General features: G+C 39.4%; 1 protein-coding gene across 5 annotated transcripts in view; it reads left to right on the forward strand.

Moving 5' to 3' along the window:
• Positions 1 to 13,774, forward strand: part of mapk8ip1b (mitogen-activated protein kinase 8 interacting protein 1b) — a 59,716-nt gene extending 45,942 nt beyond the window's left edge. For 4 of the 5 annotated variants that reach the window (XM_079665471.1, XM_079665472.1, XM_079665473.1 and 1 more), the window contains 9 exons: positions 1,180 to 1,261; positions 2,839 to 3,960; positions 6,809 to 6,884; positions 7,994 to 8,166; positions 8,419 to 8,528; positions 8,971 to 9,087; positions 10,493 to 10,563; positions 10,825 to 10,923; positions 11,128 to 13,774. In XM_079665471.1, the coding sequence (XP_079521597.1) occupies positions 1,180 to 1,261; positions 2,839 to 3,960; positions 6,809 to 6,884; positions 7,994 to 8,166; positions 8,419 to 8,528; positions 8,971 to 9,087; positions 10,493 to 10,563; positions 10,825 to 10,923; positions 11,128 to 11,200 (1,923 nt within the window). In that variant the 3' untranslated portion in view covers positions 11,201 to 13,774. Of the gene's footprint in view, positions 1 to 1,179; positions 1,262 to 2,838; positions 3,961 to 6,808; positions 6,885 to 7,993; positions 8,167 to 8,418; positions 8,529 to 8,970; positions 9,088 to 9,440; positions 10,564 to 10,824; positions 10,924 to 11,127 lie in introns of those variants that run through there. The other variant, XR_013805334.1, reaches the window with a different exon arrangement.
• Positions 13,775 to 16,297: the final 2,523 nt, after the last annotated feature.

The raw sequence follows: 16,297 nt of genomic DNA on the forward strand, positions 1-16,297 counted from the left end.
TGCTGCTGATTTGGTACATTCATCACTATGAGTAACCCCTTTTAGATTGTTAGGGTTGGGCGCTGTCTACTAAACTGACTAATGACAATGTCAACAGTCATTCACCTTATCGAATCTGACGTTCTTTGGCAAGAAATACGTGTATTTAATAGGCTCTAAAGACAGATGTGCTTATAATTGCTATACTGCTCTTAATCTCTCTCACACACACAAATACTCTCACTCTCTTGTTCATTTTCTAAGATTGAGCCTCTTCATCCACTGTTTTGTGTTTGAACATATTCCCACTGTGAGAGCCTGTAAAAAGAATGTATTGATAACTGGAGACACTTTAAATCAGTTGTCCACCTGTGCATCTTGGAGACAGGGTTGGCATTGCTAATATTGTTTTGGTCTTATAAAGTAAGATATGTGACAATTCTAACTCATTCCCTCAATTCATTAATCATAAATGATAAATAATGCAGACATTACTCTCCCCACTTAAAAAAACTGGACGTGCTTGATTGCTCGTGTAATCACACTAAACTGTGAGGTTACTGCATACTGACCACACCCTGTTATTCTCTGCTACTTCACTGCAAAAAGCTAAACCAGTAAAGGTCAGCAAACAATAGGGTTTCCAACTGGTGCTAAAATGCTCCTTAACAACATTATTCGGTTATTCTGAATGCTTGTCAGCCATTGTCGATTTCTGTGTTTATAAAAGTCACAGCGTTTTTGTGACTTGAGGGATCAGACTATTTAAACTAAAATGTGTAAGAGGGCATTTACAAGTAAGGCGGTTTCTAGAAAATACTCTCTTCACCCCCCCCCCCCCCCCCATCAGTCTAAAAGAGATTCCCAGTATATGTCTGTGTCGTGTGTTCCCAGTAGCTTTGGGAAAAAGGTCTAGTTCCCTTTAAATGCACCTCACGGAGCACAGACAAAAGACTCCCTGCTCATTCAACAGAATAAAAGCTTTGTGTGCCGTTGTGTGTGTGTGCCGTTGTGTGTGTATGCGTGCGTTTCGTAGGGGAGGAGAGAGCGTCAGACAAAAAGTTGTGTACATTGAGTGTCTGGATCCAGAACTCCGTGAACACATTTCTCCCTTCCTCTCTCTTTTCCACTGTGTACTATCTTTAATTCTTTCTCACGACTTCCCTTTTATTCTCTTCTTCTTTTTCTGCATTTCCACAGGATACATTAAACAACAACTCATTTGGGAAGAAATATAGTTGGCAAGAGAAGGTTTCAGGCTCGTCCTCGCCTCTTAAAACAGGTGAGATTGTTTGATTCCACAAGGCTTTGCACCAATAATCGTATTACTTGGACTTACTGGTAACTGAGGTGTGCAGACCAGAATGTTGATAGTATTCATTCTTGAGCTTCTAACACAGGAACTAAATGTGAGTAGGACTTTCATTCAGCCTGGCCGGTTTTTTAGCTATGCTGAGCTAACTGTTGCTAACTGAACTGAGGCAATTGTGTGTTATCCAGCACTGGCTTAAATAGCTGGAAGCTGTCCTATCTCATTGCTACAGCTTTTTTTAGAGCACCATGTGAGGCGAGACTGCAACAGTCAACGCCACTGATGAAAAAAGTAAACAATTACATTACTTGTTATCTCAATCATTAAAAAATAAGAAAAAATAAAATAAATATGTGAAAAACTGAACTTGTCAACTTGCCTTTTTATGTCTGCTGCACCAAAATGAATAGATTTTTAGACCCTAAACCTAACTGCCAACAATGATGGCATTGCGGCCACTTTTGCTGACTCAGACATTCAACTAAGAGGCTGATGATTGCTGCTTTTGATAACAGTCTACTCAATAAGGTGGCTGCACTAGAGAGATCTGTCCAATGTTGCTTAATAAAAAAAACTTTTCCAGCAAGAAAGTCATTGGCCTTCTTTCAGAATAAAAGTTTATTGTTTGGTATCAAACTAAAACATTTAGAAAACAATTTGAATATTTAAGAACGTCAACAATGCAACGACAAAGCGATTACATAACTCGATCAAGATAATCATTGTCTGATATTTTCAAAGAAGAGAAGTGAGATGGTATTTTTTAGTCAAAAAACAAAAGATAACTACGAGCTGCTTATTTGTTCCAATTCAGGGATGCTTCAAGTGCATGTTTTCCACCATACTTTATTTATATGTATCTTTATTTTCAAAGTTGTTTTGACTCACACAAGAAAACTCAGACTTGCTGTGATAAAACCTGAATGAACACAACCGCCTCCATTCAAATGCAAAGTTGAAATTGAATGCCATTGATTCACAAGTACAACAGACTCGGTTGGTTTTAAGAATGTTTTGAAGGAGTCAACGGAAAATATACATACTACATTTTAATTGCCAAGTAATTGATATAAGTAAGTATCAAACACCATAGATAATGATTTTAACACAAAATAAATCTTAAAGGAGAGACAAGGCAAAAATGTTTTAAATTGGCCTTTATGGGCCGTTGCTGAAGTTTGTTGAAACAGAACTCACTTGTCTTTTGCTCTCCTTTAGCTTTAGATGTCACTGTTGCATTACCCACAATGAAAACATAAAGCCTGGATTTGCTGCTGATGGATTATGACATAAGACACCAATCGCCTTCTCCTGGCCGCACTTAAAATGTGATGAGTAATGGGAATTTAACGGCGTAATCCCAACATCTGTTACCTAACCATTTCTACTTCTCTCTCTTCCTTTTTGCGCTTCCCTCTCTCTATATGTGCATTTGTTGTCATGCCTGCCTGTCTGTATCATGTTTATTTACTGTCTGTGTGTCTGGTCTTTATGTGTGCTTGTGTGTCTGCGTGCGTGTTTGTACATTTTGCTTGCTCTTCCTGCAGGTGAGCGCACCCCTCCACGTGAGCACAGTTGTCTGAGCGACGAGGACAAGTGTCAGGGCGGGGGAGCGCAGACCAAAGACCGCGGGACGTCCACTGACGCCCCCTGTAGACACAACCACACCTCTGGACACACGAAAGGCTCATCTACAACGGCTGCCACTCGCTCCAAGCTTCAGGAGAAGCCCCCTGCGCCACCCCCACCGCAGAACTACACTCCAGCTCCTCTATACCCAGCAGGGAAGGTGGATGGAGGTGCTCCCCACAAGGAGAGGATCCGCTACCAAACGGATGTTCATCTAGAGCCCACAGAAGAGATCTATCTAACTCCTGTGCAGCGCTCCGCAGACCCCCTAGACCCCCCTAACTCGCAGGACCGGCCTTTCCTCTCGCAGCAGACTGAGCAGGGCCGCATGTCTATCAGCTCGGACACAGAGGGCCCGCCTCCTTACCAGCCCCTTCCGGACCGGACAAACACCTCCATCTATGAGGAGGACGAGGTCTATGTCCCCCCGCCTTCATATGCTTCTTGCATAGAGGCCCTGATCACGCCTCCCTCAGCTCGCTCCACCCTCACGCTGGACCTAAGCCGGAAAGGGTCAGGAACGGGGGCCGGGGTCATGCTGAGACCCGGATCATCGGTGGAGTATGTGGATGCCACCGATGATAGCTACTGTGGGGAGGATGAGGATGTGGACAGGATAATGATGGACGGACAGACGAGGAAGGGGGAAGGGGAAGGGAATGGCGGTGGCAGCAAAGTCCCACTAAGGACTTCCATGAACTCAGAGGCAAGCGGCCTTTCATATGACTCGGTCAAATACACATTGGTGGTGGATGAGCACGCTAAGCTAGAACTGGTTAGTCTGCGGCAGTGTTACCAAGGTTACAGTGATGACAGCGACACAGCCACCGTCTATGACAACTGCGTCTCTTCTCCCTTTGAGTCGGCCATCGGGGAGGAATATGAGGAGGAAGATGAGGACGATGAGGACGGCATTCAGATAGGAGGAGTGAGGAGAGAGGCAACAGCTTGTCTGTCGGAAGATTCCACTCCGGAAGTCGATCTACAATTTTCCAAAAAGTTCCTAAACGTCTTCATGAACGGACACTCTCGCTCCTCCAGTAAGTCACTCATGAGTTTTTTAATTTCAAATTTGAATATTTCACATAGTTTTTTGTGCATGTAAAGGGTCTGCAAAGGTTCCCTCCAGAGGGAGTTTCTCCCCTTTGTTTTATTCCGTAACATAGTAACATCACCACGTAACACTTGCGCTTCTATTGGCAAGCGCTCCAACACATTGTACTTGATAGGCTAAGGGGCGGGACATCTTTAAGCAGTTGACCAATCGCAGCAGAGTTGGCCAACTACCCAAACAGAGGGTGAAAAGAGGTGCTGCAGCAGAAGCACAGGCAGTATGAGAAAATAAAGACCTTTTTGAACATTACAGTCACAGTAGAGGCATAAAATACAATAACCCAGAATATGAGCCTAATATGTCTTGAAATCTTTTGGGAGGCTCAAGAGCATACTCTTAAGTGATGAGAAGGGGAATGTTTGGTTTTACTCTCCATCTAAAAAGACATATATTATGCAAAGACAATCAAGCTAAGATACTTGTTTGTATGTAGAGTAGACTCACAATGCCAATGTGATGTCACGACCTCTTAAATCAATAGTATTTTTATTATCTTTTATCAACAATATTTCCTTCTTTCGTACACTTGCCAGATAGCTCCACCTCGTCTTTACATTTTGCCAATGTGCATACTTTTTAATATCCGCCCCCAAAGAGAGTTATGTGTGAAACAAACAACCACAGAGAATATAGATACAGCCGGCTGTTATCCTGTGTCGTTTCCATTTAACACGGAGTAATGTGAATGAATGCTGTCTCGCTGAATTTGCAGTTTGGTGGGAAAGGCTTAAAAGGGATGTTGCTGATAAAGCAAATCCACAGAGATATTCAAGAGCTGGAATATTCTCATAGAGCGCACATCATCATGTACAGTAACTCTAGATGATGTGACTGTCTGTCTGCACTGAGTTAGATTGAACGTTATCTTGTAGAATCACATGTGAATCTGGTTGAGGAATAGTATTCAAACATTTTTATTTTGTTTACCATAGCAGGGGTTTGTAAAGTTTGTAAATGCAATTAACATGAAAGTTATGCTAATTCAGGTCACAATTCCTAGCACAGCTTGTAAGTGTTGTAAATGAAAGCTGCAGTTTGTTGCTACTTTGTTGATATTGTTATCAGCATTCTGACAGCAGCACATTCAGGGCTAAAACCCAGTTGGACATTTAGATGGCCTACTGGGTGGAGGCACACCGAGCAAAAAGCTGCTTGCAGTTTCATGGATGTTCCTCTCTCTAACCCTCTGTGGCCTAAACCAATCACACATTTGAATAACAACACATTCGGTGAGTCTTCCGCTAGACCTTTAAACAATGGCAGTACTAGAGAGGGTGTTGGGAAGGACTGAGGAAGAAAGAAAGCAATGCCGCAGGCAGTGAGTGGCAGTATGAAAATAATTGTATGTATTTTAGTTGATTCTGCTTAATATTTACCACCAACTATAGTTTGACCACTCCAAATAAAATAAATTATAACCTATTACAGTATTTTAAGTCTCAAGAATTACATCTCGTATTTATTTTAAATATTATCTTTGTTAATTACGACATTTAGCTTTTACAGAACCATAGATGCTTGCTTAAATTCATAATTACTGCCCATGCATGCCAGCAGCACTGTTGTTAGGTCTGTAATGCAAATACAATGAAGATGGGGAACAACACCAACACCAAATGTAATTTTTGAAAGCCTACTCAAAATGTATGATGGTGCTTTAATACTTTTTTATTATTGGGTTTTTTATTGACTAAAAAACATTTTACTTTAATATTGATTAACTTACTTCATCCGGCTATGGAGAGGCCCACAAGGAGGCACAGAGTTCTGCCATTGGTGGTGCACATCACAAATACACTATTTTTTTATTCCAGGACATTGTTGATTGTCTTTATTGTTCTGAGGTTAAATAACACAACCCGGTGAATCTTTAAAAGCAGTGTTATTTTTGTAATTATTTGCCCACGATCTGTTGCATTCTTTCAAGGCAGTAGATCAGGGTGTGTTTGCTGCCCCCAGAGTTTTATACAAATGCTTTTTGACACAGGAATATGTTATAATATTACAACTTTGCTCATCCAAGTTAGCGTTTTGTTCCTTTCAAATTGATGCAGGAAAAAACTGAGATATTATTTGTGCAACCATATTTCTTAAACCTGGCACATACATTCCCCCCAATGCAAAGCTACCTCAAAGGTTTGGTCAGAGATGTTGGGTATGCTATGCTAGTAGATTAGCTGCCTGTGTCTTTTTGGTCTCCCAGTGGCAAACAACAACAATTCTGAGGAGGAAGAGGATGATGGATTATTGTTGGATTTACCTTATCATACTGATTCTCACCCTGGGCATTCAATGTGACTTCTGTATAAAGGATATGTGTTAGCAGCCAGCAGTAGTAGGCAAGAGAGAGGACTCCTATTAAAGAAGCAGACAGAGATTAGTCTACATTATATGTGTGTGGCCATTTCGTCTAATAGCCCTTGCTGGCCTCTTGGAAGCTGGCCATGTGTATCACAGTCTCATTAGAAAAGCCACCTCAGTGTATCTGAGCAGTGCAGAAATGGATAAGGGATGTCTCAGGAGAGGTGAAAAATACACAATGCTCATCTGTTTCATGGCTAATTACAGTGTGATTCATCGGGTCCTCAAGAATGCATGTTTGCTTTAAATTAAACACAATGTGGGTAATTGTGTTTACTGTTTATATGGACTTATGTTGCGTTTTAAGTCAATCATCTCTGTACCAGTCAAATACAAAGGCTGGCCCTCCGCACTGTATCCGTGCCATGAGTAATTTTCCCCTTATGATGTTTTCTTCTTCTCCGGTTTTCAAGGTGCAGAGTCCTTTGGCTTATACTCTTGTCTAATTAATGGAGAGGAGAAGGATCAGAGCCACAGAGCTGTCTACAGGTGAAGAATAACGGCATCCCCATCATTCATTAAACTGTACTTCTCATGTTTTGAATACAGAGAGGTGGAGTTCGAGCAGATTTCAAAGTTGTAGTAACCTTCAAACAGGCTCATCTCCATCAGTCATGTTTTATTTTGTATGGAGTTGGTAAAGTAGCAAACGCTCCATTTCTTCATGTTTCCCCCTAAACTCTCACACTCCAGTTGGCAGCATGGAGCTACAGCTGCTGTTTAAGACCTCCGGCTGATAAATGCATAAGGGAGGGGGGAACAACACAGTAATGCAGTCATGTGAATCACACAGATCAGATGATGGTGCAGGAAATGAGCTATGCATAGCTGAAAGCAGGGGGTTTTCACAGCCTTCTAGTGTGTTTGTCTATACTATTTACTATACTATTAGCTACTCATATGACAGCAACAGCAACAGGCTAGTTATCTATCATTTTGAATTCAGCTGATGTATTAGAAGTTTAATTTCGGTAAGACTTCTGAAACTATTTGAAAATGTGTTCGATTGACTAATGGATCCATAACAAGAAAACAGTAGTATATAGTAAGTATATTTGTTATGAGAAGCTGACACTGGTATTTGTTGTTTGACAGCAGGATAGAGTTTCATAAGACTTTTAGTACATTGTATCTTATTAAACCTATAGATCAAAGTAGAAAGTAGATGAATTGAGCTGATTCACAAATGCAATTTATAATGTTTGACTAATCAAAAGGACGGTAATAATAATACATGGTCTTTATACTTCGCTTTTTCTGGTGCTCAAAGTCGCTTCACAAGCAAGTAATGAAAAATAACAACAAAAGGTAATAAAGTCAAAAGTTTGCTAAGATAAAGAGCCAATTGAGGTTTTTAAGTCTTCTGTGTATGACTGTGGTTATAATTGAATATGAAAACCTGAAACAGGTTTTCCATTGACAATTATTGTAACTTTGTGAATCAAAGCTTACTATAGTTGTTCTATATTATACTTTATTATTCTTCATGAATAGGCAAGATACACATTTTTCAAAACCACCATTCAAGCTTACAGGGAGTTCACTTTTGAAACACTTAATACGTATACTTTAAGATATGACTGCATCTGTCTGGACAGGTTTGTCCCTCGGCATGATGATGAGTTGGAGCTGGAGGTGGAGGATCCGTTGCTGGTGGAGGTCCAGTCAGAGGACTTCTGGTACGAGGGCTACAACATGCGAAGTGGTGCCCGTGGGATCTTCCCAGCTTATTATGCTATAGAGGTGACGAAGGACGCTGAGAGCTACAAAGGTACTGACATTGCCATGACGATGAATTAAAGAAGGCTATAAATATGTTTGTAAAACTGAAATGCATCCAAACATATTTAATTGGTGGAAAACAACAGTGCATGAATCAGTATATCCAACTTTGTGTAAACTTTTTCTTTAAATTAAATGTTTGATTATTATATTTTCAATGTATCATCAAGTTATAGAAATATATTATAGTTAGTATTTATTTATATAAAAAAGCTCAAAAATTATAAATTATGTCTCACAGATGCAGAAAAGAGCAGTGAATGGATGGACATATACCGGCTGAAGTTCCTTGGCTCAGTTCAAGTGCCCTTCCACAAAGGAAATGATGTTCTGTGTGCAGCTATGCAGAAGGTATGAGGCCTGTGGTGTGGGTGTGTGTTTGTAAATCATTTGACTCATAATGATTTGTAATATAAGCCACAATTACACCATTTATGGCATGTCCCACACCTTACAAAAACTACAAGTTATATTTGATCAATAACGTCTTTAGAGGGTCATGTGTCCATTATGGAAAACACTGTGTGTAATCGTCCAGCAATCTGACACAGAACAAAAATAAAGGACCCACTTGCAATTGGCAACACCCCAAAGAAGGAAAAATAAATCCACTCAAGATAACTGCTTACTTCTAATCACAATTGTACTGTTTTATAAAATATAGAGCACTTCAACATAGTTAAAATGTTAGAATTACTCTTGTCTTATCGTCTAGTTACTGTATATATTTGGTTTACAGTTTGATCGTATAGTTTTGAGCATTTTAAAGTAATCTTTTACATTGTTTTTTCAGATTGCCACCAACAGACGGATGACCGTCAAGTACAACCCTCCTTCCTCCTGCATCCTGGAGATCAGTGTGAAAGGCATCAAGCTTGCAGTTCAAGAGGATTATTATGCATGTGACAGAGTAAGTACTAACTTGTTTTGGTTAATGCACAAGAAGTTAAGTGCTGCTTTATTGCACTTTGTGATATAAAACCAAAACTATTGAAGCATGTCACCCCCTTGTGGTGGCCAATAGAGGCTACAGGCCAACATGTAAGGGGGAGTGTTTTCTTTAATTTTACTCCATCTTAGGTAGCTTAAAACTACAGTTTCAGATCAAATGGGAGAACAATTTTAATATCTTCTCTAATTTTCTACAGTTATTTGACAGCTGTAGTCACTTTACCTCAAATGAATGTTGCACATACTAAACATATTATAAACTATAAGAAGTTATGTATGCACATTGAAGTTGCCATCTACTCGGACTTATAGGACTTAGGGGGGACAGAGCCTTCTCCATCGCTGCCCCGACCCTCCGGAACTCCTTTCCACAACACATCCGAGACTGCACCAACCCCCCCCACCTTCAACACACTGACCAAAACACACCTCCTCAGACTGGCTTTTAATATTTGAATTATGTTGTCTTGCCGTTTTAATATTTTTATTCTATTATATCTCGTTTTATCACCACTGTAAAGCGTCTTTGAGCACCTGAAGAAGCGCATGGAAATTAAATGTATTATTATTATTATTAAATGATATTATTGCAGTGAAACATGTTGTCAGAACATTTTGAAAATTGCAGTGAGTCTTGAATCCCAAACTCTACAAATATAATCTGATTTGAAAAAGTTATCCTGTACTAAAACAGATAATCCTCTAACTAGAGTTAGGAGGGATGAGGTAATTTGTCAAATAATTGTTTGCTTGAGTTAGAACCATAGTCTGCTCACAGTGTTCATTAAATCAAACTAACTAAATAACAGACGTTAGATTGTTGTAATAGACCAATTCAAAATAAGTGTTCAACAAAGACATTTAATTAATACATTTGAGGCCTGCCCCCTTTAATAATCTTATAAAGATCAGTGAAACCAAAATCAAATAGCAAACAAAGTGTACAATCTACTGCTTGGTTGTTGGTTTGGTTAACAATGGTACCTAATGAAACTGTGGATTGAGATATTTAACTTTTGGTCAAATTGTCTTTCACATAAGTGCCTTCCTGTAGCTGTCTCATATGAGATATGTCGAGAAATTGCGTCTGCAATATTTGTATCAAAGTGAATCATGGGTATACTATATTACTTTCTAGTCTTATAGTTGCTTCATGTAGCACTTCTGCATATGGATGCAGGACTTTCACCTGTATCATAAATACAAATGAGTTGATCATTCATTCAATATGTCAATTTTGTCAACAGACAAAACATGGGGCAAATACAGCATATGTATTATGTAATAGTAACAGTAGACATCAAGCAGCCTTCTTTATGGAAATCTAAATCATTATTTGCCTCTTGGCTGTGTTCTGTTTACAGAGTAACGAGTGCAGCCACTTTTTCCAGCTGAAAAACGTCTCCTTCTGTGGGTATCACCCCAAAAACAGCAAGTAAGTAAAGATATGAAGCCTGAATGAGGGACTACAACACCAAGTCCAAATGTTATGTACCGTCAACCTAGAATAAAAAAAGATCAGGAAGAAGCTGTAATGTTTTGTGTTCACCTACACCAAATATTAACTTACCACAAGGTGCTGCTACGGTATAACTCAACAATGTACAAAAGACTGGGCCAACTACTGATCTAGTGTGAACAGCAGTTTTTTATTGAAATGACAGTTTGCCTTATCTCTTTTCTGTCTCTTTTGCAGGTATTTTGGTTTCATTACTAAGCACCCAGCAGACCAGAGATTTGCCTGCCATGTATTTGTGTCTGAAAACTCCACCAAACCTCTAGCAGAGTCAATAGGGTGAGTTGAACTGTGCATTAGCATATCCAGCATATCCATTACTTTACTAATACTTGGCTGACACATGCTCTGATCTGGCTATGTTGGGCATCAATTTATTGAAATCAAAAGGAGCTGACTGTGTAACAGTTGAATGATTTATTCTTAAACTAAAGTACAGTTTGAAGATTCTGACTGAAGTATTTTCCTTTTTCTTTTTTTCAGGAAAGCCTTCCAGTTGTACTATAAAGAGTTTGTGGATTTCTCGTGCCCTACAGAAGACATCTACCTGGAATAGCCCTGCCTTCAACCTCAGCCCTGTACAGTACACTGTATCATAACATAATGTTGCATGAAGGACAGACATATCTAACATTAAGAAGAAAGAAGAACAAATTCAAAATTAACACATCTGACAAACAATCAGGACAAGAAGGATAACATATTGGAGCTGTGGGGAAACCTTTGTGCCGCAAGAAGAGATGGAAAAATTAGCCAAAGTGTCTTTGGAAAAGAAAGATATGCAAAATGGTGTCAGTGATGAGATGGTGAATTGGAAAGCACAACTATGATATCAAAGCAGCCTTGGCGACACAAAATAGCCTGCAATGTCATCTAACCAGGTGTAACACTGAAAGCCCAGGAGCAGTACTGACCTGGACCAGCTTGAATTTGCACTTAACAAAAAAGGGTTTAGATTTGAATACACAAGAAGAGTTTGCTTTGACTATAAATATTACGAGTCTGAGCACTGAGGAAGTGTATATTTTCTAAATAACATCTGCACACTGAAAATGTACACTGAGTAAAACAAATCCATGTTGGAAGAGGGACCTTTATTCTTCCGGAACTCCTGATAAGAAGGTGATATCCGGAATAGTTCAGCCGCAACAAGAAAACCCTAAAACACTGTTGTAAAACCATATAAATACTCATAAACACCGTTAGAAAACCAGCTATAGATGATAAGCTCTTTGCATTTGTGGGTCTCTTTTAGAGAATGATTCCGGTGCATGAAACCCTGTTTTTCCTTCATGGGTAGCTTTTAAACAAAGTCAACGTTGTAGCTGAATGAATTATAAGTGCAGTGACAAGGTGTGATCTATCAGTGGTATAAAATGCCAAAGGTTGCATAGCTAGGGTGTCCTGCATCTTGTGTGTCAAGTTCTTTAGAGTCACACCCTTTCATCAATGTTCTGCAACGGACAGGGAGAGAAGAGAATATAATCCACAGGATAAAAGCAGATGGTAAAATGTTTAGTTTCCATGCTAGCAGATCTGGTCTGTGGTAGGTTGAAAGGCATTGCAGGTCAAATTAAGGTAACGAAACATTGAAGCAAGAGTAGGCTAGGCAGGTACGACGAAACATATTTAACACTGAACCACAAATAAACACTGAAATGCACACAGAAACAGTGTGAGGGTGTACAAGAGTGGATTTGTATGACAAACCTTTTAGCAGCTTCCATGGTACTGTAGTCGTAAAATATAAAGGCCCCACAATTTGCCCAGTAAAGCCATAAACCTTTATTCCTAGCAACACTGCGCTTTTTTAATGTGTGTTCTTACTAGGTATAAAATCAATGATGGATATGTTGAAAGAAAGGACATCTGGCTTAGGCACTTTGGTGGTTTAAGAAGAGTTCTGACGTACAGAATTGTCTTTCCTGTGGGTTTTTTCGACTCTCGCCCCTCATAGTTTACACATCAGAAACATGAAAGGCTCTCAGCGTGGCGGCGATCAGGCTGATTCTCAGTACAGAAGTTGCTGACAAGGGAGGAAAAGCAAGACCCTGGTGTCTTCATATCTTTACTAGTAGTGCCTCTTTTTCATCAGATCATAGTGACCTTCCTCAGTGAACATTATCACATTTTAACAGATTGCCATCGAGTGTGTGTTGAGTTCAAGTCTGAATGCAAATTGTAATGAAGGAGTGTTATTGATGTGACTTGGCACTTTTTTTCCACTGAATGTGCTGTGCTGTACCTCTGCTGTCACCGGTCACATCTTACTACAGTAAAATGGTTGCAACACTGAGCCTGTGTGCACATTCTCCAGGTGTGTACATACATAATATACATAGGAAGGTTTTCAAAATGCAAATGAGGCACCTTTAATATGTTAAGGAATATAATTTCCAAAACTGCAGCCAGCAGACCAATGGCCACAGGTCAGGAATGACAACATGTTGAAAGCCACTTGTTGCATGGCTACATGGTACCTCGGAAATATTGCTGGAATTAGGTTTTTACATCAACACTATAGCTGTTGGCTGATGCTAGCAATTACAGTAGAGTAAATCATTGAAAAATAAACGATTGCCACTGTTTTAAGTCTATCTGGGTCCAGCATGGGTACAGCACAGTTGTTTCTGCTGTGAAAAACAACAGAGGATGTGCTTCCTACATCATGTATCACTAAAAAGACACCTAACACGACAACAGATTATTCTATGTGATCTATATTTAACAGAATATACAATGTCTGTGAAAGAAAGATTATCTAATGAAGAATGTGGAAATTGTAAAATTCAGCCATCTCACCAGTCTCAATGGTTTGTTCCTTTGAAAAGAAAAACATGTACAAAATAAACAGCCGTCTGTTGTTGCTGATCAAAGCCTCATGTTAACATAAGGAGATCAGCACTGACTTTTGAATAAATTCCCTTCTCAAGAGCCAATCAGAGAAGTAATGACAACAGAAAATGTACTGGAATGGAGGCTATACTAAGGGTGTATAGATATGCCATATGCCATATATAAATAAATAATTTAATATCTGTAATTACAAATATTACACTGTATTGAATCCGTATGTGAAATTGCTCTTTTTTTTAGGTGTGAATTCTTTATTTAAACATTTTAATGCAGATCTCATGGTGTCCTGTCATTATTACGTTTGTCTGAAATACACTAACAAATAATATCACTATGAATGTGAGGTCCTGGTTCTCATCGGGTGATCCGGCAATTCAACAATGTACTTTCACGGCATCCCTGTATCTCAGTAATGGAGTTAGTGAGACAATTATCCGGTCAAAATAAAAGAGGACAGTCCTGATTAATATGTTCTCAAAGGTAGCATGTGACAATGGCTAATATTAAAGGTGACCTATCATGCAAAATGCACTTTTGTATGTCTTTTATACATGAATATGTGTCCCCGGTGTTCCAGGGAACTCACCAAGTGTCCGAAAACACAACCCTCTCTATTTTCCTCCATACCCAAATCTCTTAAAAAGGAAATGCGACGGATCTGAGTAGTTATATTCATCCCGCTTTCGTCTCATTAGTATGCATACAAAAGTAGGAGGTCACACCTCCTACTTCTAAGTCCCGTATCCCTTTGTTTGAGGTGTGATATCCCAAGTAGGTGTGATATCCCAAGTAGGTGTGAGATCCGTCGATAGGAGGGGGTGATGTGTATTCACAGGTGTGAAAAAGCCCCCACTGTAGCGCCTTCTGGCGTAAAAAAAAAAAATGCTGTTTCAATCACATTAGTATGCATAAAAAGTGACAGGTGTGTGTGTGTGTGTGTGTGTGTGTGTGTGTGTGTGTGTGTGTGTGTGTGTGTGTGTGTGTGTGTGTGTGTGTGTGTGTGTGTGTGTGTGTGTGTGTGTGTGTGTGTGTGTGTGTGTGTGTGTGTGTGTGTGTGTGTGACGGTCTCCCCTAACCCCTGCTGTGGACCGGGGCTACATCAAATCTTATTTTAGCCCCTAAAGAAAAGCCCACCATAAACATAATAATTAAAAATAGTATTGATGTATGTTACCACTTTCCTTCTTCATCAGACAGCCCCTTTCTAACGGGAATCTAAGCTAACATCTACTCTCGTCTCAAAGCCTCCTTCCTTCTGCGGTGATGCAGGCAAATGCTGCCCCTCTCTATACTAAAGTCACCATACAAACTTTATGATCCTATCTAAATTAGATTAAGGTTTTAATATGATTTGTGTGAATCAGTTTACTAGCTATGAGGAAGTCTCTGTCTACATTACAAGGATTAGACTGATGGTTGTAATTTTGTTGAGCCATTGACGTGGCTAAGGGTTTATAAGGATATCTAGTTTCTACAGCAAGAGAAAGGTGATGATGAACCACCCTGGCATTTCTTCTCTGCGTTTTCCTGACCTGGATCTGATCCTGAAAAACTCTGGTAAGTACTTCATATAATTATTAAATGTTGTATGTTGTGTGTTAAGCAACCTCTGTGTATATATTGTATTTATTGTATATTAGCACTATGATTCATAATGGTTTTTAAGTTTTGGGGAGACTGTTAACTAATGTTGAAGTACTTTAGTGGATGGGATGGAGTCTCACACAGTGTGTGTGTGTGTGTGTGTGTGTGTGTGTGTGTGTGTGTGTGTGTGTGTGTGTGTGTGTGTGTGTGTGTGTGTGTGTGTGTGTGTGTGTGTGTGTGTGTGTGTGTGTGTGTGTGTGTGTGTGTGTGTGTGTGTGTGTGTGTGTGTGTGTGTGTGTGTGTGTGTGTGTGTGTGTCTGAGCCTGAGCCTGGCCCTGCCCCCTCCTCCCCCCTTCCTGCCATCTTATCACTAGACAGAGGGGGGATGGAATTTAAAAACAGTTACCTTACACTTGTATTTGTTCTCTCTAAAACACAGTGTCTGTAAAAGTGGGGGAGACTGTCTCCCCCCTTCCTGCCACCTCTCTGTTTCTGCTGATGTGTAAAATATACAAAATAACGTTTTATATACTTACTCTCTTGTTAAAAGGTGATGAAGTTTGCAGCGTAAGCCAGCCATCAGTGTTCTAGTTTTAAGGTTTTACATACCTCAAAGTGTGTCTAAAAGTATCTTGGCAAGAGAAAAAAGCCAAAATCCGCCTAGGCCATTAAAAAGAAACCAAATTCCTTACAAAGTACTTCATATAACGCTGTTTCGATGAAACAATGCAGTCTTGATAACTTGACTTGACTAACATTACTTTTTTAAATATATGTTTTTAGATGCTTTTCTTTGATTTCTTTCATGTTATTTTAACACAACGTTACTTTTTTCATATTTTTTCAACATCGCCCCCAAGTCTATCTCCAGACTCAAATCACAGCTTTGAAAAAGTTCAGTCAGAGCAGCCAAAAAACTGTCCACGTTTTACAAATGAACAGACACAAATGCAGACTTGACTACTTGGCAGTTGATTAAAGCAGATTTGTCCTTTTTCATCTCTCAAAGTTTTGGGTCCTGTTCAACACTGGGTACAGAAATATATTCAATATACAGTCATTTGTACGTAAAGATTTTTTAAGTTGTAAGCACTTAGAAATATACATTTGATTGCATTTAAAGTGGCTGTAGACAACTTATCATAATGAAGTAGTTGATTGGACAAATGTGTAATGGATGTAGAATAAATACGAAATTAGCATTTAAATTGGC

Source organism: Notothenia rossii (assembly GCF_949606895.1).
Source record: "Notothenia rossii genome assembly, chromosome: 2".
In the NCBI taxonomy this organism is placed as follows: domain Eukaryota; kingdom Metazoa; phylum Chordata; class Actinopteri; order Perciformes; family Nototheniidae; genus Notothenia; species Notothenia rossii.